The sequence below is a fragment of the Pelophylax lessonae genome (assembly GCF_965119305.1).
Source record: "Pelophylax lessonae genome assembly, chromosome: 1".
In the NCBI taxonomy this organism is placed as follows: Eukaryota; Metazoa; Chordata; class Amphibia; order Anura; family Ranidae; genus Pelophylax; species Pelophylax lessonae.
The window spans coordinates 317,367,110-317,388,062 of record NC_138768.1 but is presented as its reverse complement, the minus strand read 5'-3'; the positions used below and the strand labels follow the sequence as shown (position 1 = coordinate 317,388,062).

General features: G+C 43.4%; 1 protein-coding gene across 1 annotated transcript in view; it reads left to right on the top strand.

The window, feature by feature from the left end:
- The window catches only part of TOX4 (TOX high mobility group box family member 4), a 57,210-nt gene extending 38,980 nt beyond the window's left edge, over positions 1–18,230 (top strand). Inside the window, exons 4-10 of the mRNA XM_082264531.1 lie at positions 878–1,120; positions 1,207–1,467; positions 1,552–1,779; positions 2,227–2,307; positions 4,537–5,235; positions 10,048–10,214; positions 18,054–18,230. Coding sequence (XP_082120657.1) covers positions 878–1,120; positions 1,207–1,467; positions 1,552–1,779; positions 2,227–2,307; positions 4,537–5,235; positions 10,048–10,214; positions 18,054–18,111 — 1,737 coding nt within the window. The 3' untranslated portion in view covers positions 18,112–18,230. The remainder of the gene's footprint in view (positions 1–877; positions 1,121–1,206; positions 1,468–1,551; positions 1,780–2,226; positions 2,308–4,536; positions 5,236–10,047; positions 10,215–18,053) is intronic.
- The last annotated feature ends 2,723 nt before the right edge of the window (positions 18,231–20,953 follow it).

Genomic DNA, 20,953 nt, shown 5'->3' with positions numbered 1-20,953 from the left:
TCCTGGTCGCCCCAAAGAAGCTCCGGACCCTTTTTCTAGGTCGGAGCGACTTGTGTCGCTCCTATTAGAACGGGTCCGCAGCTTCCCTATGGGAGGCGACCTGCGGCGACCTGTGAGGCGACCAGGTCGCCTCACAGGTCGCCCTAGTGTGAACCGGCACTTAAGACTGGGTGATATAGCGGTATTTGCATTTCTAAGGCAGAACACCTGCTTTTGGTCATTATGACCTTGCAATCTTCTTTGTTGGGATTTTTTATTTATTTTTAGTTACTATGTAACTTTATATTCTGTATGATATTCAAACATGGTGGGAAGCAGAAACCGCTAGGAATTATGGAAGGAAGTTTTTACTACTAGAATATTTTTAAAATGTAGAAGAGGTCAGTGGCTGACGTAGCCTACCATACTCTGCATGTAATAAAAATAGCACTTTTGGAAGGGCCCTTCTTAGTGCTTACAGCATTTAGTTTTTACTTTTTTTTTTTTTTTTACCTACTGTGTGCCCCCCCCCCCCCCCAATAATTACCTGAGCCCCTTTAGATCCAGTAATGTTGTAGGAATGTCCCCCCCGGCTGAGACTGCGGCACCATTGACTCCCGCTGCTGTTGATCTAAGCCAGTCAGCCAATGAGAAGAAAGGGGGCAGGGCCAAGGCTCCGTGTCTGAATGGACACGGGGAGCTATGGCTCAGCTCGGGTGCTGCTTGCTGTGGGTGAACTAGACAGGAGGGAGGGGCTGTTCTGTGCAAAACCACTGCACAGAGCAGGTAAGTATAACCTGATTGTTTTTAAAGAAAAAAAAGGCTTTAGTATCAATTTGAGAAGTAACATGTTTTAATACTAAAGCGTGTCCCTATTTTTAATTCTCTTTCTGTACAGACATTTCATACACCAAGCCTAGGGGATGAGGAGTTTGAGATACCTCCCATATCCTTAGATTCTGACCCATCCCTGGCTGTCACTGATGTAGTTGGACACTTTGATGACCTTGGGGATCCTACAGCTGTTCAAGAAGGAGCATTTGCAGCACAGTATGGAGTTCAGACTTTGGACATGCCAGTGGAAATGTCCCATGAAGTAATAGAACAGACTGGTGGATTGCTTGGAAGCGGATTAACCATGGTAAACATTCAGTCCTGCAGCACAGTAATATGTTTATTACACTTAAAAACAAAATAGGATGTTTGATTGCTTTTGTCCATATACAGGATTTGGATCATCCCATTGTTACCACGTACAGTGCCAATCCACCAGTTACCATAGATGTTTCAATGACAGACATATCATCTGGTCTTCTGGCTCACAGTCAGCTTACAACCATTGATCAGTCGGAGCTGAGCACCCAACTTGGTTTGAGCCTTGGTGGTGGTACTATATTGCCTCCGGTCCAGTCTCCTGAGGATCACCTGTCACCTACTCCCTCACCAACAAGCTCTTTGCATGATGAGGACATGGAAGACTTTAGAAGGGTTGGTATCATTTCCAAATCACTCTGTTAAAATCATCATATGGGCAGTTTTTGACAATGCAATTCCTGCTATTGTACTTCACAGATAACTGCTCCGAAGAATGTTGTTGTGGAACAAACTAAGAAACAGAAAGCTTCTAAGAAAAGAAAGAAGAAAGATCCTAATGAGCCTCAAAAACCTCTTTCTGCATATGCTCTATTTTTTCGTGACACACAGGCTGCTATTAAGGGACAAAACCCTAATGCCACATTTGGGGAGGTGTCTAAAATTGTGGCCTCGATGTGGGACAGCCTTGGAGAAGAGCAGAAGCAGGTAACCTTTTAAAAATATTTTTACTACAGTCAGAAATCTTCCAATGGTAACACTAGCAATGGTGACCTGGGGGTCCCCAAGAAACTCCCTTAATTTGCAGCGATTTCTCCTCACTTCCTGTTTGGCTATTGGACAGGAAGTGAAAGTAAATCTCAATAAAACGGATGGCAAAAAAAAAAGAATCAGACGGGTTAGAACCCTCCCTTACTGTATCCAAAACGGATTAATTGCTACACGTTATTACTTTCTATTTTTTTAATGTCATGTATTGAATTCACAGGTGTATTTTTAATGTGGTGTAAGCCATACTTATCTTTTTTTTGTTTCTTTTGTACAATTGCATTAATTCCCAAACTAGAATGTGTTTAACATGGCAATTGTCTGTCACTGACTTTTTTTTTTTTGTTTTCTTCTCCCCCTCCCCCCCCCCCCCCCCCCACCCCCCAGGTTTATAAACGAAAAACTGAGGCAGCTAAAAAGGAATATCTGAAAGCTTTGGCACTGTACAAGGAAAACCAAATGTCACAGGTAAAGCTGCCTCATTGAGCCTAAAATTGGCTTTCTGTTTACATGTGTTCCTGTGGGTTGGAAACCAAAGTTATGATGACCTCATTTTTATCATATGAAATCTATTGAAAGGTCAGTGTTTCCTAGCTTTTCCTTAGGGGCATCGATGTAAACATTTTGCTGTAAAAGGCCTTTTTTGTATTTGAGGCCTTGTACACATGGAATTCATAAAGCGTTTTTTCAAAAATCTCAATCCACTTCAAGCAGCTTTGTAAAAGATTTTACTGGAAGTGTTGACTTTCAACAAACTGCTGGTAGGCTTCAGCACTGTTTGAAGCTTGGCAAAAGTAAAGCCTACTATCAGCTTTGTTCTAAAGCATCAGCAAGCACATCCTTTTAACTTCCTCTTTCTGGAGCTAAAGAACGTTTTAAGGACTTTAACCACTTAAAAACCAAGCCTATTTCTGACACTTGTTTACAAGTTAAAATCAGTATTTTTGCTAGAAAATTACTTAGAAACAGTCCTATATAATTTTCTAGCAAAGACCGTAGAGAATGAAATGGCGGTCCTTGCAATATTTTACATCACACGGTATTTGGGCAGCGGTCTTTCAAAAATAATTATTTTTTCTTAAATAAATACACTTCACTGATTTTAAAAAAGTAAATTAGCCGAGTATAAAATATATATATATATATATATATATATATATTCTCCAATCACCTTTCAAGACAGCACATGGAGATAGTGTAGCTCCAGGGGCTGTCCAGAAAGGCTCTTAGAAATACCGTCACCAGTAAGTCTTAAAAAAAAACAAAAAAAACTTTATCGTGTGAAGGATAATGTTCTGCCAAGTAAATAGATACCTAACATGTTACACTTTAAAATTGCACGCACTCGTGGAATGGCGACAAACTACGGTACTTAAACTTTCCATAGGCGATGCTTAAAAAATTAACGTTTTAGAGTTTGAGGAGGTCTTTTGCTAGAATTATTGCTTTTGCGCTAACAATTGCGCCGATATCTCACATGTGTGATTTGAACACGGTTTACATTTACATTTCCTGGATGGGGAAAAAATATATGAAAAAAATTCTGATTACTGTTATTGCTGTCACGAGAAGTGTAAACATCCCTTGTGACAATAATAGGCAGTGACGGGTACTCTTTATGAAGGGATCTGGGCATCAAAGTATTCAAAATGCCAAAATCAGCATTTTTTGAATACCTTGGATTTTTAAAATTGGCGCTGTTGGCTGCTAAGTAAACCGAAAGTGATGTCTCTTCCGGGTAACTACATTCGGGACCCAATCTAAGCTGTCTGGTGGGATGGGAGACCCAGGCAGAGCGGCAGAAGGCGGTGTGCCCTCCTGCTGCTTGTGATAACGGCTGAGTGACTTTTTAGCCGCATCGGTTGTCATCACATGAAAGCCGACCGCCTGCTCTAAAAAAAAAAAAAAAAAATGGTACCAGGGTTATGCCTCCTGGCTGCAGACATCACCCTGGTATAACCACTTCAACAAAATTACATACAGGTAGGTGATATTGCGTAAAGAGGTTAACGAAGCTGCTTAGGGTTTGCTGAAAGCTGTGCAACTGCTATTAGTTTTCTGTAAAAACTGCTCTGATTATGAGCTGAAGCCGCCGGTGTGAACAACGCTTTAGTGAGTCAGACCGGTATTGTTAAAGTGGAACTAGATGTAAGTACGTACGTAAGTATGCACAGCGCACTTGGGCATTATGGCACACTTGCCTCCTAGTGTGACCACCAACACTGATAGGGCTTCACTTCAGTTGCTATTTTGTCCAACTCTGCCACCATCTCCCCCGCTACTTCCTCTATGTCCTGTTCTGCTCCTTTGCCATTGGACAGATATTAATTCTTGTTGCATCATCCCTGGCATCTGGCTGTATTTTCAGTATGCAGTGTTCAAGCAAAATTGATAGGAGCATGGGGCAAATGTTTTTGGGCAAAAAGGATATGTCTTTTACTGAAAAATGTATTTTTAAATTAAAAAAAAAATTATATATATATATATATTTTTTTTTTTTTTTGTTTTTGGGCCGTGGGACCTTCTTTTGAATTGGCCCCATGATTTTCTGCCAGCTCATCTGAAAATGTAATCTGAACTTGAGTATTAGCACCCAGAGCACTGAATAAAAGATTACTTTTGATTTGTCATTTAAAAATATTATTGAATTGAATGTTGTGTAACAACCAATTTTTATTTTTATTTTCTTGCAAACAGGTGGTTGTGGAGACTGTAGATTTGGATCCTCCTTCTGCTACACCAGCTCCCTTGCCCGAATCACCTGTTCATTCTCCCTCAGTAGCAACTGTAGCCAATGTACCCCAAAGTGCTTCACCTCCTGCCCAAACGCCTATTCAAGCACCAACACCTGCACCTGCTCCTCCACCCCCACAAGCAATTGCTCCCCAACCAAGCATTGCCAAAATAATAATCTCTAAACAGATGCTGCAGGCAGGACAGATCCCCACATCTATCGCTATGTCTCAGGGTATGGTGACAGTGATTCCAGCTACTGTGGTGACTTCTCGTGGCTTACCCCTCCACCAACTGCAGCCCAGCCCTCAGACGCGAATCACACGATCCGTACTACAGGCAGCGATGCAGATGCCTCCACGTCTACATCCACCACCACTACAACAGATGCAGCAACCACCACGTCTACAACAGATGGCACCTGCTCAACAACCATCGATCACTATTCTGCAGCCACCTCCACCTCTTCAGCCGATGCAGAAAGTGAGGCTCAGTGTGCAGCCTCCCCCATTGCAGATCAAGATTATACCCCCTCCTCTGCAGCCTCAACCACAGACTGTACAAGTCCAAGCACAAACCATCCCAATCATCAGTGTACCCTGTTCACCAGAAGTTCCGGCCTCACCTGAGCATTTGGAAGTATTGACAGAAGTTGTACAAGAGGTTAGTGTTACATTTGTGTGTGCGTATGTGTGGCTTATAATTGCTGTCTCCCCTACATGGCACACAAGATTTGATTGTATGAGAGGTGGTGTTCTAGTGCTGTGGTTAGCCTGAGGCAGACGCTTAATTAACCAAGTGCCTGTGCCGCCTACATTTATTGGTCAGTCTTGGTATGACACAGAAGGTTGAGGAAGCTCTGCTACTAGTGTGAAACATGTTCCATATGTAAAATCCCCATGGTGTCTGTGATGTTTTTATGATATACAATAAAAGATTTCAAGGAGTGCAGCGATCCCAGAACATCCATAAATTTGTATTTGGAAGGTTTTAAGTTTTAGGAAATCAGCAGGTTGGTTGAACCTGGAGGAGACTTCTGCAGGAGAGAGAAGTATGTATTCCATTGCTTCTAGCTTTTCAGGTAGTAGACTGCTTTCGAGGCAGAGACCATACAGCATAAGTTTCAGTATACACCCTCCCTCCCAACCTCATTCAGTTGCAAAATCCTGTTTTTATTGTAGTCCTACTTTCTTGCTTATCTAGTGATACTAGTGGTCATCTGCTTGCCTTGAAAGTGGGAGGCAGATGGTTGCTGACCTTTGACAGATTGTATTACTGGCCCTAGATAAACCTGAGTCCTACTTTAATAATTCTGACTAAAAGTGGAGAATGGGGGGGGGGGGGAGATCTTGCTAACTGTACTGTGTCCCTATCGATGTCCCACAAAAAGATATAATCCACATGTAACACCAATTTCTCTTTCGTTCATTGATGGACACAGCTCCTGATCTTTTTAACCATTGGGTTATACTGCCCCCTACAGGAGTAGGACACTAGGCAGAAAAAGAACTTGACTATGTCTGTGGCCAGTCCCAGGAGGTATACTGCCCCTCTCTGCTATAGGTACTCGTGGTTGTTTTTTTTTTTTTTTTTTTTCCCTGTGAGATCTACAATCAACTGCCAGACTGGGCGACTGGTTGGATATCTAGATCCAGTGGTCCCCTCTCTCCCCCTGAAGGGTTTTGGGGTGGACACAGGCCATCCATCCCCCCCCCCACCTATACTGGGGTTGTATGGTGGTCTGGCTACCCCCAGGGGCAGGGTGCTGTACTGGTCTTCTGGGTGTCCATTTTTAGCTGTGGGAGCCCCTCCTTATCCCCTGGTTCTTACTCCTGTGCCTCTTTCCTTCCTGGACACCACACATGGAGTGCTTTGATCCTGGTGCTGCCTGGTGGGGTTCTCGCTCTCGCGGTGTTACCAGCAGGTTGGGGTGTCCGTTAGCATTTTTTTTTATTTCTTTTTTTTTATTTGGGGTACCTTTTTTTTTTTTTATTCCTCATCGAGTCCTTGGAGAACGTTTCTCCACCTGACCTACCCCCTCTCGGAGCCTACGGGTCCCTCTGGGTCCCAACCATCCATTGATGCACTGACGGTGGTCCTGGAGTTCTTTGTGTCCTGGGTGGAGGTGGCTTTTGGGCCACCTTCCCCTGCTCTCATCTGACTTTTCAGATTCTGATCTGGCCCCAGGGGATGAAGGCCCGCCCTCACAGGTCTGCAGCCACACGCCCTGAGTTCTCAGATTGTGAGGATGATTCCTCCACTCCTGTAGCCGCGTACGAAAAGGCCCTGGTGCACGCATTGTGTCTGTCCATGAGACTTTAGAAATGGAGTCGCGACCGCTGGAGGCCATCCTGAACGCTCCACTGGACTGACAGTCTGTATCAATGGACAACCTGTATATTTTGGAATGCGCTCTACATCATTTATGTTTGTGAGTACTACAGCCTAAGAGACAGCCTATTAAAATTTCATGCTGCACTTAATTTGAACACAAAGCGCCAATCTATCGCAAGAGTGGAATCGTCCAAAATGTCCTTTTGGTGGTCCCGAAACGATTTGTAGCGATGTACCCATTGAAGAGTCCCTCCTTAAGAAGTGGACTGTTCCACCAGTGGTGGATGCCCCGGTTTCCAGGTTGAATAAGGCAACCATTATTCCAGTAGAAGAACCGCTGGCTTTGAGGGACCAGCTGACAAAGGCAGAGGCTGTGGCCCGCAGTATGTTCACTGTGGCCGGCTTAGCACTCAGACCAGTCTTCATCGTTGCCCTGGTGTCACAAACTCTGACCGAGTGGGCTAAGCTTTTACGCTGGGACCTGGAGGGTGAAGGGCCTCTTTCTGCCTTTGCGGAGCTGGTGGACCAGTTGGTTGGTCCAGGGGCTGCAGTTTATTTGTGATGCCTGATCCCTGATTTCTAGACTGTCTATTTCGGCAGTGGTCCTTAGGCGTGTTTTTTGGCTCAAATGTTGGTCTGCGGACCAGAACTCTTTAAAAAAAAAAAAAAAAACCCTTAACTGACCTTTCTTTTCAAGGAAATCACCTGTTAGGGGCTACCCTGCATGACATCATTAAAGGTCTCATGGGGAGAAGACATCTTTCTTCTGCAGGCTAGTAAGGGTAAGGAACCTCGTCGCAGAAGTGGCCCGTCCTCCGCTCACAGGAAGTGTGTTTTTTTTTTTTTTTTTTTTAATCCCTCCGGGCTGGCTGACAAGGGTTCAAAGCCTGTTAAGGCCTCTTTGGGAGGATCTAAGCCAGGGGTGGGGAACCTTTTTTCTGCCAAGGGCCATTTGGGTATTTAAAAAATCATACGGGGGCCGTACAAAGTTTATCAACTTTAAAATGTACCGGTTATATTTGGTCAAACATTTAATTAACTCACCCCTAATGTGATGGCTGCAGCTGCTTCTCTTTGGTGAGGTGTGTGATGTTAGCTGGTATTGATGATGTTGCAACTCGCAACTAATTTTCCACGATTGCGTCGGTCAGTCTGGAGCGCAGTCGACTCTTTGTGGTGGTAAGTTTTGAAAAGAACTGCTGGCTGGTACTGCTGGTGGGTTCAGCTGGCTGGTACTGCTGGTGGATTCAGCTGGTTCAGGCTGGTACTGCTGGCTTGTACTGTGCTGTGGGTACTGCTGGCTCAGGCTGGTACTGTGCTGTGGGTACTGCTGGCTCACGCTGGTACTGCTGGCTGGTATTGCTGTGTTTACTGCTGGCTCAGGCTGGTACTGCTGGCTGGTACTGTGCTGTAGGTACTGCTGACTCTGGCGGGTACTGCTGACTCTGGCGGGTACTGCTGACTCTGGCGGGTACTGCTGACTCTGGCGGGTACTGCTGACTCTGGCTGGTACTGCTGACTCTGGCTGGTACTGTTGTGAGTACTGCTGGCTCTGGCAGGTACTGCTGGTTCTGGCTGGTACTGCTGCCGGAGAAGTTATTTCCTTCCAATGTGCATCTGTCCCTTGACCGATTGCAAGCCCTCTTCGGGGTGGGGCAAGACCTGTTACTTCAAGGGGTAATTGGTTCCAATTCCAGAACGTTTTTTTTCAGGGGTTTTATTCATACCTGTTCACAGTCCCAAAGAAAGGCAAGGTGCTTCAAATTCTGGATCTCAACTGCTTTCTGCGGGTACAGAAGTTCAGAATGGAGTCTGTTCGCACAGTAGTGGCATACTTTTATCAGGGAGATTTCCTTGCCTCTATCGACATCAAGGACGCTTACTTACACATTGCAATATGTCTGTTACCAAGGCTTCCTCTGCTTTGCCATGGGAGAGGATCATTATCAGTTTGTGGCTTTACCCTTTGATCTCATCTCTGCTCCTCGGGCCTTCACATAGGTGTTGGTGCTGGCATTGTTACGTCAGTGAGGAATCGCATTGCTGGGCTACCTGGACGACCTTCTCTTGCAAGCAGTCTCCTACTGCTCTGATGGACAATGTGGACATGACTATACAGACCTTGAGGGAGTACGGCTGGCTTCTGAAGTCAGCTCTGGTTCCTTCCACAAAACTGAACTATCTGGGTCTGACTCTGGACTTGGCTCTAGCCAGAGTGTTCCTTTTTCTCGACCAACTCCAGAAGTTGCATGCTGCACTCATCTCTTGCTGTCCAGCAGGTGGTTGTCCCTCCGGACTTTCATGAGGATGCTGAGCCTTATGGTTTCTACCTTTTTGCGGTAGTCCCGTTAGCACAGTTCCATATGAGGTCCCTGCAAAGGGAGATCTTGGCCAAATGGGACAAGTGTCTGAAGTTTTTGGACAATCAAATCGGGTTGAGCCAAAAAAGAAGAGTGTCTGTCTGATCTGGAGGCTTAGCTCTCCAGCTCTTCGCCAGGGCAAATCTTTTCCAGTGGGCTCCTGTTACCTGGTTGGCTAAGGTTTAGCCTTGGGAATTTTTTTCTTGCTGTTTTCACCCCTCATGTTTGATACGGCTTTTGGGATGTCCCAATGGTCAAGAAGATCAGGAGCTGTAACCATCAATGAAGGAAAGAAAGTGGGGAAAATCCATTTTTCTCTGTTCATTGATGGACACAGCACCCACCCTTCTATGGAGCTTTATTTCTTCTGCCACTGCTTGTAACAAAACTGAAAATCTATAGCAGAGAGGGGGAGTATACCTCCTGGGACTGCCCAAAGGCGTAGTCAAGTTCTTTTTTTGCCTAGTGTCCTACTCCTGTAGGGGGCATTATAACCCAATGGTCAAGAAGATCAGGAGCGGTCTGTCAATGAACATCAGAGAAATGTATTTTACGGTAAGTCAAAAGTGTATGTTGTTTTTTTGTGTGTGTGATTGTTTGTTTTTTTTTTTTTTTTGTTTTTTTATATAGAACATATACATATTAGTAATACATGGTTGCATAGGTAATGTAAAAAAGGACTGTATTCTGAGTCAAGTTTAGTAATGGTGCTAAAAGACTAAAACTGAGAGCTTTGTATGTTGTACATTGTTTCACCTAAAACAAGAACTTCTTTTTGTAGGAGTCTTCCCCGCCACAAATGGATGTGCAGCTAGTAAGTGGTTCTCCACCTCACAGTCCATCTCCCCAGCCTCGGTGTGTACGTTCGGGATGTGGGAATCCCCCTGTGGAAAGCAAAGATTGGGATAATGAGTACTGTAGTAATGAATGTGTGGCCAAACACTGCAGGTAAGTGAGATTGCTTTGCTGTGATTTGGCTTAAAGGATGGGTTCACCTTTTAAATAAATAAAAAAATAAATAAATAAATAAATGCACATTTCTTTTTGCAGGTAAAAAAAATGCATTTTTTTTTTTTTTTCCGAAGCCTGCAGAACATTGCACCCGCAAACAGCAGATTGGTCGTGAGTTCAATGTCAGCTTCTGCAGACTCCCATCATAGCTGTCTGCCTTTACCTCCTACTGGCAGACAGTTACCTGAGAGCATGAAGATCAATGGAATAAGAGGACGCTCACCAGCATCCTTGCAACTCATTGAAAACTACCAGTTGTCAGCCACAATGGCTGATGGTACTTGTAGGTAACTGTTAATGACGTGGCCGTCTTTTCAAATACTGACAGCAGGTGTGTGGAGATAATCCCCAGCCTGCTTTCACAGTAGGGAAGGGGACATATAACCTGTACTAAAAGTGAACTTGTCCTTTAGGGTTAAAGAAAACTGATACAAAAAAAACATGTATAGGTTGCCATTGCATAAACTCCTTTTTAAAATGCTAGTTGCCTTGACTGACCCTGGTTTTCTATCTCTTTGACCCTGAAAAGCTATTAAAGTATGGTAAGAACTCCCTGATCTGCATGCTTGTTCTGTCATCGACTCCAACCATTACAGATAATGGATCGGTTTAAATGCAACAGCATTTTTAGGTGACCTTGCCAATCAAAAAAAAATAAACTATTGGCTCATCACAGGTTTCTTTAAAGAAAATCTGTCCAGAAGGAAAGGTAAAAGAAATTGTACGATTTTAAGTTGTTTACAACTTGGTTTCGTTTAACACGTGAGCACTGGGAGCTACCTCCCCTATTTGTACATCTGGGCACTTGCTTTTGCCAGTTTTACAATGGAAGGGGTTAATGCTGTGGGGCTGAGTACTAACCTCATCCAATGGGTGGAGTGCAGTGTGTGCTTTCTTTCCCATTCTTCAGCATTGAAGCATCACCCTACTGCTGCTACTGTTTTCAAAAGAGCCACATGGAACTGCCATCTCCGGTCTGTTGCTGCTGCACATCCTTGGTCACCTGTGGCCTCAGACCCTGAATGGCTACAAGCTGCCTGGGTTTGTGAGTACCACAGGCCTTGCCTTGTATCCTGAGTTTAATTTCATCATTGTCACTCGGCCACAGTATTTATGTATTAAGATGCAAGGGGGTTGACTTACTAAAGCTGGAGAGTGCAAAATCTGGTGCAGCTGTGCATGGTAACCAATCAGCTTCCAGGTTTTATCAAAGCTTAAAGGATAAGTTCACCTTTGGGAACATGTTACATGCTCTACCTGTTTTTAGGGTGTAACACGTTCCGAATGCCGCTGCCCAATCTCCCTACCTGTGACAGCAGTAAAGCTCTGTGGAGCGCCATGGTAGTTCATTGATTCTGCCTGTCAGATTGTATCTGCTTGCCCATATGGGATGTGTGGGCACACCTACTCCCAACAGATCTGCAGGAGACCCTGTATTACACCAGTGATTTTCTGATCAGTGGTGCGATGCTTTACAGGCTTACCTGCAAAAAAATGTGCATTTATTTTTCTAAAAATGTAACTTGTCCTTGAACAAGTTAAAGTTAGTTAGAAGTTGACTGGCTACTATGTACAACTGCACCAGATGTTGCACTCTCAAGTTTTTAGTAAAGAAGAGAAAAAAAAACCAAAGCATCAGTCCCAGTGTAAGCTTATATTCGCTAATCAATTCTGGGGACATTTGCCTTCTGTCGGCAGAATTCTGTACTTCGTCAGGAGCATCTACTGCGGTCACAGAATTACTTTGTGGTCAATTTCACCAAATTCATTGAAGTCTCAGATTTTGCACCCAAATTCACGCAGGTCCTCATGGAAGCTGACCACAGAGGCTCTTAAGCTGGCTCCCCAGTCTTCCCTTGCAGAGTTAATTTCTAATCTCATAATGGCCTTGCAGTCTGGGTCTGCTGTCACACTGCTAATCTCTGACTCTTCATAGTCCCTTTTTGATTGTTTTTGAGGAATCTCGGTCCTTTGCTGTTACCCCCAGGTAACTGTTTCTGCCCTTGGTAATGTGGGTTTGTTAGTCTCAAGCCAGGAGTCTTTCAGAACTCCTACAGCTGCAAAGACCTTTCCACTACACCTGGTGTTTGAGGTATTCCACTGATCATATTGCAAGCACCCTCCTAAATTGTACTAAAACCTTTTTGAAGGGCATTTGTTTAAACAGTGGCCTATACCCACTGTGGATCTGCCAGCAACCCAACTTAACAGGAAAACTACTGCACCAGTAGAAGGTGATCTTGCATTCAAGCATTCTTCTGACCAATAGCTGGAATCCCTCTTTAAAACCGTTTTCCCTGGTGAACTTTGCCTTTCACCCTGTTGGGACCTTTAATCAAATGGTGTTAGAATGGGTTCAATTCCTCCAAAAGATCTCTCCACAGCCACAGTTACCCCCTTCCTGATGGGAGCAAATGTCTGGAGCCCTAATCTTTTTAGTTGTGATGTTTACTAGAAATCTGTCCTGTTGTCCATACAGATGTGCAGATCACTCTGGTAAAGGTGTTGGGAGGCAGGTGCTGTATCCAAAGAGCGCCTGACTTTATCTTCAAGAATCGCTTCCTCTTCAGACCAACCCTTGATGGCATCAACTATATCATTGGAGGTTGGAATGTTTACCTGCGTTAGTGTAAAAAGTCCCTGAACAGTCAGCTAAATCCCACCCCACTCCTTCACCTACCCCTTGAGTATACTCACTCAGACCCTCCTAAGCCTGATTTTTTCCCCAGTAGCCTTTACAGCTGGAAGGTAGAAACCTGCTAAGACCTTGATTCTTTTTAGGTGTGCCTCCACTCTTCCAAAATTGGGATGGTTGCTTATCCCTGTGGGACTTTAGGTAGTTTTCCCATCAGAGATCCGGGTTAAGAGACTGCCCCTTTGTTTTACAGGCTAACCCTTTTCCTCTGGGGCTCTCATCAGCTGTCACTCTCTGCTCGCCTCTGTCACTGCACATATGAATAGATCTTCCCCTGCTCCTTGGTGTTACCTAAACCCAGGTACTCTTGCTCTATTTCTTGTCAGCTTGGCCTCATGAGCTGTGTCCCACCCAGGCCACATTCCTCTCCCCAGAGAGCAGTCTTTTTGCCTTGGCCCATTAGTGGTACCTGGTTACCCATCAGTATGATCACCATTCACCTTCCCCCTGGGGACCCCTGGCTTGCTCTGAGAACTGGGGTTTACACTGGCTGTTTGAACTAACAGGGCACTGATTCTGTGGTGGTACCTCTGTACAACTAGTGCTCCTCAGGGTGTTCGCTGCAGAGTGTGCTCTCCTGTGAGGAGAGCAGTTGCCGTGGGTCTTGGCAAATGACATTCCCCTGATAGGCTGATTGCTTACAGGATTCAGCTGGGTCTGATTTAGTCGGGTATCCATTTTTGGAAATTGTCAGTCTCCCTTAGGCAAAGTTCACTAGGATGGTTCTTCAATAGAAGGGCCCATAGCATGTTTGTCATCATGCCCCTCACAGTTTACCTGAAGATTTACCCAGCTCTCAGCCTTTACAGGGGCACCTGATGTTAAGGGGCAATGCCTGAGGCACCCCCCCCCCTCTTCCATACATGTTCGGTCTACCCTTATCCCCTTACAAAGCAGATTCTCCATTTCAGGTAGTTCCTGGCCTGATCACTCAGCTTCCTAAGCAGAGAGCTCATACGGGGGGGTTGTTTCTAGAACAACATAAGCAATAGTATCTACAGTATAATATACTGCCTGTACCTACATTTTGGGCAACACCAAACCTTTTGTATGAAATGCCCCTTGACATTTAATGCAAACAGGGCTTTCCCTTCCAACCCCATTTAAATGTTTTCAGTGGAGTATAATATGTTCTATAGATCAGGGCTCAAAATGTTTAAGTTCTGCACTACTAGCCAGGCCTTAAGAGTTACTTGCCAACAGTTGCCCCACCTAACCCCTACCCTTTGCCGCCCCTAAACACATCCTCCTAATTTATCTCGTGAAATGCCAGTTAAATGTTTCGTGCAGAATTAAGTTACAAAAATAAATATTAACAACTTAATCGGTGCCTCATCCATTGCAGCCTCATCAGTGCCCATCAATATAGCCTCATGATAAGGAAGAGGAGGGCCGTGTGCCGAATCACACAGAGAGCAGATCTCTGCTGTCAAACAAAGTGCCGCCTCCTGTGATAGACCTCACACTACTTATTTTTCCCAGCATTGGACCAGTCTATCCATCATAGGAGCTGTCTGACAGACTGCAGAGATCTGCTCTCCTCTGTGTGATCCGGCGGAGCTCCTCTCCCTTCCCCAGTTTCCTGGCTGATCAAAGAATCCTCACTGCCAGCAGCACCCGCCATCTCCCCCCTCCGATACTGCAGCTCCCTCACCGTCAACTAATTTCCACTCGCCTAATTTGAGCAGGTAAGTGGAAATTTTGAGGGCTGCTATAGAAGATGATTAATAAAGCCAGGATAATCTGTGTGGGAGATAGTTATAGATTCAAACTGTTCCAAGATATAGATTCAAACTGTTCTAAGATACGCTGCTATGACTTTCGGCAGTGGTCCCAGGTTCTTTTTTTTTTTTTTTTTTTCTCCCCGTCTTCTCTTTTAAACCCCACTAAAGATTCAGTTCATCTAACTGCTTCGCTAGGGGTTACATAGCCAGAGAGAAGAGAGTGGAGCAGGTACCCATGTCTTGTTGACCATTAAATAGAAAAAAAATTTAGCCATTAACCTAAATGCAAGCCCTAGGTGCAAAATACAACAATTGAACCCAACTTATAATTTTTTTTTTCCCCAGATCAAATAAGCACAAAACCTCCCTCCCTCCTTCCCCATCAGTTGGGCATCCTTCCATAATTTCAAATTGCCCAGAGTGGGGTCCTCTAACGATCGAGCTTCAGACTTCCCACTCTTCTGTTTTTCCTCTTACAGTAATCACTTGCCTTAAATAACACTCCCCGCAAATGTTTTTATTGTATCCCATACTATTAAAGCGGTTGTAAACCCTAGAAGAAAAAAAAAAAAAAAAAAAACCTGCAAGACAAAGGCATAATGAGCTAGTATGCATAGCATACTAGCCCATTATGTGTAACTTACCTTAGAACGACGCCCCGACACGGACCCCCGGACATCGCTGCGGGCGCTGCCATGATCCCTCGCCGTCTCTTCCGGGTTCGGCGGCTCCGGCGCGGTGATTGAACGGAAGAGACGGCTCCGGCGCGATGATTGGCCGGAGCCGCGATGACGTTACTCCCGCGCATGCGCGCGGGAGTTATTTTCCGGCAAGCTCCCGACAAATAGATTGAAGGTCCCCCCGGACCTTCAGAGCGCATGCGCCGCTCGCGAGAGCGGCTGCATGCACTGTAAATATCTCCTAAACCATGCCGGTTTAGGAGATATTACTTGTACCTACAGGTAAGCCTCATTATAGGCTTACCTGTAGGTAAAAGTGTCAAAAAGCGGGATACTATCGCTTTAAAGCAGATGAAGGTTGGGTGTTTTTTTTTTTTTTTTTTTTTTTTTTTGGATTCCCAAAAAAATGTATTCAGCAATAAAGTTATAAAATCTGACTGTGGGAGCATCTAGTATCTGCAAATACTATGGGGTTTAACCACTTTCCTTGTTGCCCATGGCAGGATTTTGTGTTTTTTTTTTTTTTTTTTTTTTTTCCTTTTCCCCCCTAATGTGAATTTGTTCACTTATGGGCCATACATACTATAAGATTTTCTGAAGACTTTTTCCTTTAGATTTACCAAAACCATATAATATGTGGTCAAACCTAAACACTTTCAATTTGAATGCAATCAGGCAGGCCCTTGCACTACATAGAAAAGGTAAATCTGAAGGAAATCGAACCACAAAAGTTGGATAGTGTGTATCCAGCTTTAGTCCATGGGTGCTCAACCTGTGGCCCTCCAGCAGTTGGAGAACGAGTCCCATGAGGCATTGCAAGGCTGACTGGTACAAGCATGAATCCCTAAGGCAGAGGCATTAGGGGACTTGTAGTTTTGCAACAGCTGGAGGGCCACAGGTTGAGCACCCATGACTTAGTCCATGATTCAGTGCTCCCTTCATGTAAAGGCATTCTCTCTGTTGCCCATTTTTCTTAGTCTTGGGCATTAGGTTGATTTTCCATGTTCTATCTCCAGTAGTGTTGGCTGACTTCCCATCAGGCAAGGGGGTCCATACTCATCTGGTGTTGGTCCTTTTTTAGGTGGATTTTGGGCTGTAGGCAGTGCCAAAATCTGTGTGGTGTTTTTTTTTTTTTTTTTATATAGTACATGACGCCCGCGCTATAGCCGAAAGATGGCTACAGCGCAGACCTAAATTGCTGGGAGGGCGTACATTGACGTCGTCCCGTGCACGAGTGGCCCAGCTCCCTCTGTGATCAGCGAGTCCATAAGTCCAATGACAGCTGATCATGTGAAGTAAACAGCAGCCGGCGATTCAGCTGCTTTTTTTTTTTTTTTTCTCCTCACACTATCGCAGGCTGCTTTCAGAGGGACATCGGTCCCGAAGAAGAGGGCAAATTGTGCCCACCAGTTTCACACACCAGTGCCATCTGCCAGTGCCCACCGGTGCCACCTATCAGTGCCCCATCATAAGTGTCCCCTACCAGTGCCTATCATTGCCCATCAGTGCCGCCTATTAGTGCCCATGAGTGCTGCCTATTAGTGCCCTTCAGTGCCACCTACCAGTGCCCTTTGGTGCTGCCTTATCAGTGCTGCCTCATCAGCCCATATCAATAAAGGAGAAAAATTTGCAAAATTTTATAACCAACTATAAAAACTGTTTTTTTTTTTTTTTTTTTCCCCCAAAAAATTTTCGGTCTTTTCTTTTTGATTTGTGCAGCAAAAAAAAAAAAAAAACTCCTGTAGTGATTAAATACTAACAAAAGAAAGCTCTATTTGTTTGAAAAAAAGATGATTTCATTTGGGTACAGTGTTGCATGAACGCGCAATTTTCATTCAAAGTGCGACAGCGCTGAAAGCTGAAAATTGGCCTGGGCAGGAAGGGGGATTAAGTGCCCAGTAGGCAAGTGGTTAATTGTCAAAACATCCCTTTCTTGAGGGGTCACAGGTCCCACCTTTCTGTTTATGTGCATGCACTTGGTACTGCTCGCTATAACCTTTTTGGCATACTAGAAAGAAAGGGCAACCAGTGTCCAGTCAGCCTGTAGGCAGTAGTTTAACTTGACAGACCGTATGCTACTTCCTGTTTCCCCCTCAATGAAATAAATTATCAGGAAGGGGGGGGGGGGGGGTGAGAAACTGAATCATTCCCTTCCAAGCAAGAAAAGGATTTAAAAAAAAAAAAAAAAAAATCCTGCCCTAGGCTCCATTCACACCTAAAGTAAGTTGGAGCTTTTTTGCTGTGCTTTTTACGGGATATTGTTTTTATTTATTTATTTATTTATTTATTTATTTTTTACGCGGTTCTGTGTGTGTTTGTGTTTGTTTTTTTATGGGCTGATAAATCGGTAAAAACACACTACATGCTTTTCTGCAGCTCCTCTATTTAAGTCTATTGAACCAAAAAATGCAAAAAAAAAAAAAAAGCAGTTTTGCATTTTAAAAGTTCCTGACCCTTTTCAAAAATGCAAAGGCACAAAAATGCATTGATGTGAACATGTTCTATAGGTACCCATGTTAAATGTCCTGCATTTCTGCAAAAAGCATGAAAAAATGCATTGGTGTGAATGGAGTTTTAGGGACACACACCTGCGTAAAAGATGTTAATGTATGTATTTTTTAAAATGTTATGTACAACCTGTGCTATGTAGTGACTTTTTGGTGTTTTCTTTTAACAGAGATACCTTCTTGGCTTTTGTTGCTGCACGTCAAGGGACAATTGCACCTGTAAAATAACCCACGATCCCTTACATTTCGGTATTTGTTGGATCACACAACTCCCATGGATCAAGTGAATTTCCAAGAGACACGTTTTTACTGACTATGTACATATTGTGATATGTGAGGAAGACTGAAGACTATAGTGGATAGGAAAAATGTACGTACTTTCTTCGATCAGACCAATGACCTATTCTGAAGAATTGGTGGATAAAACTAGCCTCTGTCTTTGCAGGAAATCATTTCTATTTCCTGCTTCTAGGAAACGTATTTCCGCTAAACAGATGGAATTTGTCTGGAGGCTGTAAAGTCATATTCTTGTCTGTTTATATTATTGCAAGAATCAAGGGCCAAGGATATTCCTTACAAAACCAAGTGCAGCCTTGTCTGTTATTCCCCAGCCACTGGCACTTTCGCAATCTCTGGAACTTTTTCAAGAATGCAGTCATAAAAGGATCAAACATCTGAAAAAGTATGATGAAGAAAAAAAAATACATAAATAAATCAACATGTATTTTGAGGAATATTTACACAGATCGTGTCAATGAATTAAGCAGTCTGAACGCCTAATTCATTCAGCAGTCTGAAATGGTGTATTACTGGGAATCCAACTTTGTGTCTTTTTTATGTGTGTTTTTTTTTTTCCCCCCTGAGCGCCTATAAGAAAATGATTACAATTGTTTGATTGCAGAGTTTATCATGTTAAATGATACATACCTTATTGGTTTATGTAGCGAAGATAATGAAGAACTCCAAGATTGTGAGATCCCCGAATTAGGTAGAGTAGGTCCTAGCATGTCGGGCTTTGCGTCTAGGCTCCATCGGCCAAGCACTGGTTAGCTGTGTGCAAGGACCCAGCCCTTAAAGTGGTTTTAATTCCAAAACCAAAAATATATTGCAGCTACCAATCACTAGATGTGGAGCCTGCAGCCATCATTTTTTTTTTTTTACCTAGTGATCTGGCCCGTAACACCTCAGAGACACAACTTTGGAGGAATGGGCATAGGAGGCACAGCAGCATTGTCAGTCTGGAGGGAGGGGGAGTGTTAAAATGTATTCGAATTTAGAGCCACTAACAAATTGAAGCCAAACTCCAGCTCACACTTTATAATCAGTATGGTTTTTTTTTTTTTTTTTTTCATTTTGGGATAAAGGTTTTCCCTGGCTAAAAAAAATCTTATCGTTTTAACCCTCTCTGCTAGTGTGGTTTGTTTTATCCATGTAAACTAATACATTCTGCTGGAGCGTTTAAGCTGTGAAAAACACCCTTGCTGGCTGGATCACCAGATGAAAATGGCAACAAAAAAAAGTCATTACATCTAACGGTAAGCTCTAATATAATATGTTTGCTTTTGGGTTTAATACTGCTTTAAGCAGAGGCATGGTGTAGTGTATAGCACATAATTACTTGCCTCATCTAGCGCAAAAGATCTTGTGATCCTGCACATACTTACATTTGCCCCTTCCCACTCCAGAGCTCTTGTAATTTTGATTTTCTTCAAGTAAAACATGCAACGAGTGAATAAAGAGACTTCCATTGCTTTCCCCTTCCTAAAAAAAAAAAAAAAAAAAAAAAAAAAAAATATGAATTGCTTGTTTGTCAAGCTGAACCAATGGCTTTAAAGCTTTGATGCACAGACCTGGAATAAATCTGAAGATCCAGAGTTTTAACTCCCTTGTCACTATCTTATCTAACCTACATCTATGTTTGTTCTGGGTCAGTGGTTGAAAGTATTGGACAGCTTGGCAACAAGTATGATCAGCAATGCCATTCCCTGGTTTGCTTTCAATAACTTTTTGTGGCATAGTTATTTTTATTGGATAGGGTAATGAATATTGCCAGTTTGGCATATACAACCATTGAACCCAATATTTGGGAACTGTTACTTTTTTTTAATGTTTCTAGTGAGGGAAGACAACCAGTTGCTTGAATATCATTGCTAGTTTCCGAGTTTAGATCTCGTCGCCTATCAGATTAAGAACCTGCTCTTCTTCAATGAAATGTGTCTTATTAATGAGTGTTGGAGGGGATATCTCTTGTCACTATTTTTTTTTTTTTCTTCCCCCTCCGACACTCTAAATTTTACACCATATTTGAATATAGGATATTAAAAACAAGTTCTGGATTATTTGAAAATAGGATATTAAAAACAAGTTCTGGATTATTTGGGCAACAATAAATTATTTAAGATAACTGTTTGAATTGACACTCTTTTGGACTGCCTGGTAGTGATTTAAAGAATCCTCAAATGTTCGGGAATTGACTGTTCTCTGCTTCATAGCAGCCCTGTGCGTTCACAAAAGGTTGCTAGTTAGGATCCTTTATGGGGTGTTTTTAAATTATGTCCTTGGATCATATGGTCTTATGCATCAAGACAAAGGCAGTGCATATTTAGTTTTTACATCGCATGGCTTTATTCCTTAATCTCTTCATGAAGGAAAAACAAATCCTAGGCCTGGTTCACACTAGTGCGATTTAAGATGCAACTTCTGTCGCACAGAATCCCATGACCATGAAATTCACATTAATCTCTATGGTTCCTGTTCATATCATGCAGCACAGCAGAGAGTTGCCCCGCTGCCTCTCGTCACTTTCCCTGCTTACTGGAGCTGTTGGTGGTGGGGGAAAATGATCTGGTCTGCTATCCCCTCAGGCAGGAAGTCGAGTGAGGACAAGATGGCCCTCACTCCACTCTATGGCCTTGGAGAACCGGAGTGATGTCACACATGGCTTCCTAGCAATGGTTTTAAAGAGCCTATATATTTCTATTAGAAGGGATGTTTACATTCATTGTAATAGGAATAAAAGTGATCAAAAACATTTCAAAAAATAAAAACAGTGTAAAAATAAAAGATTAAA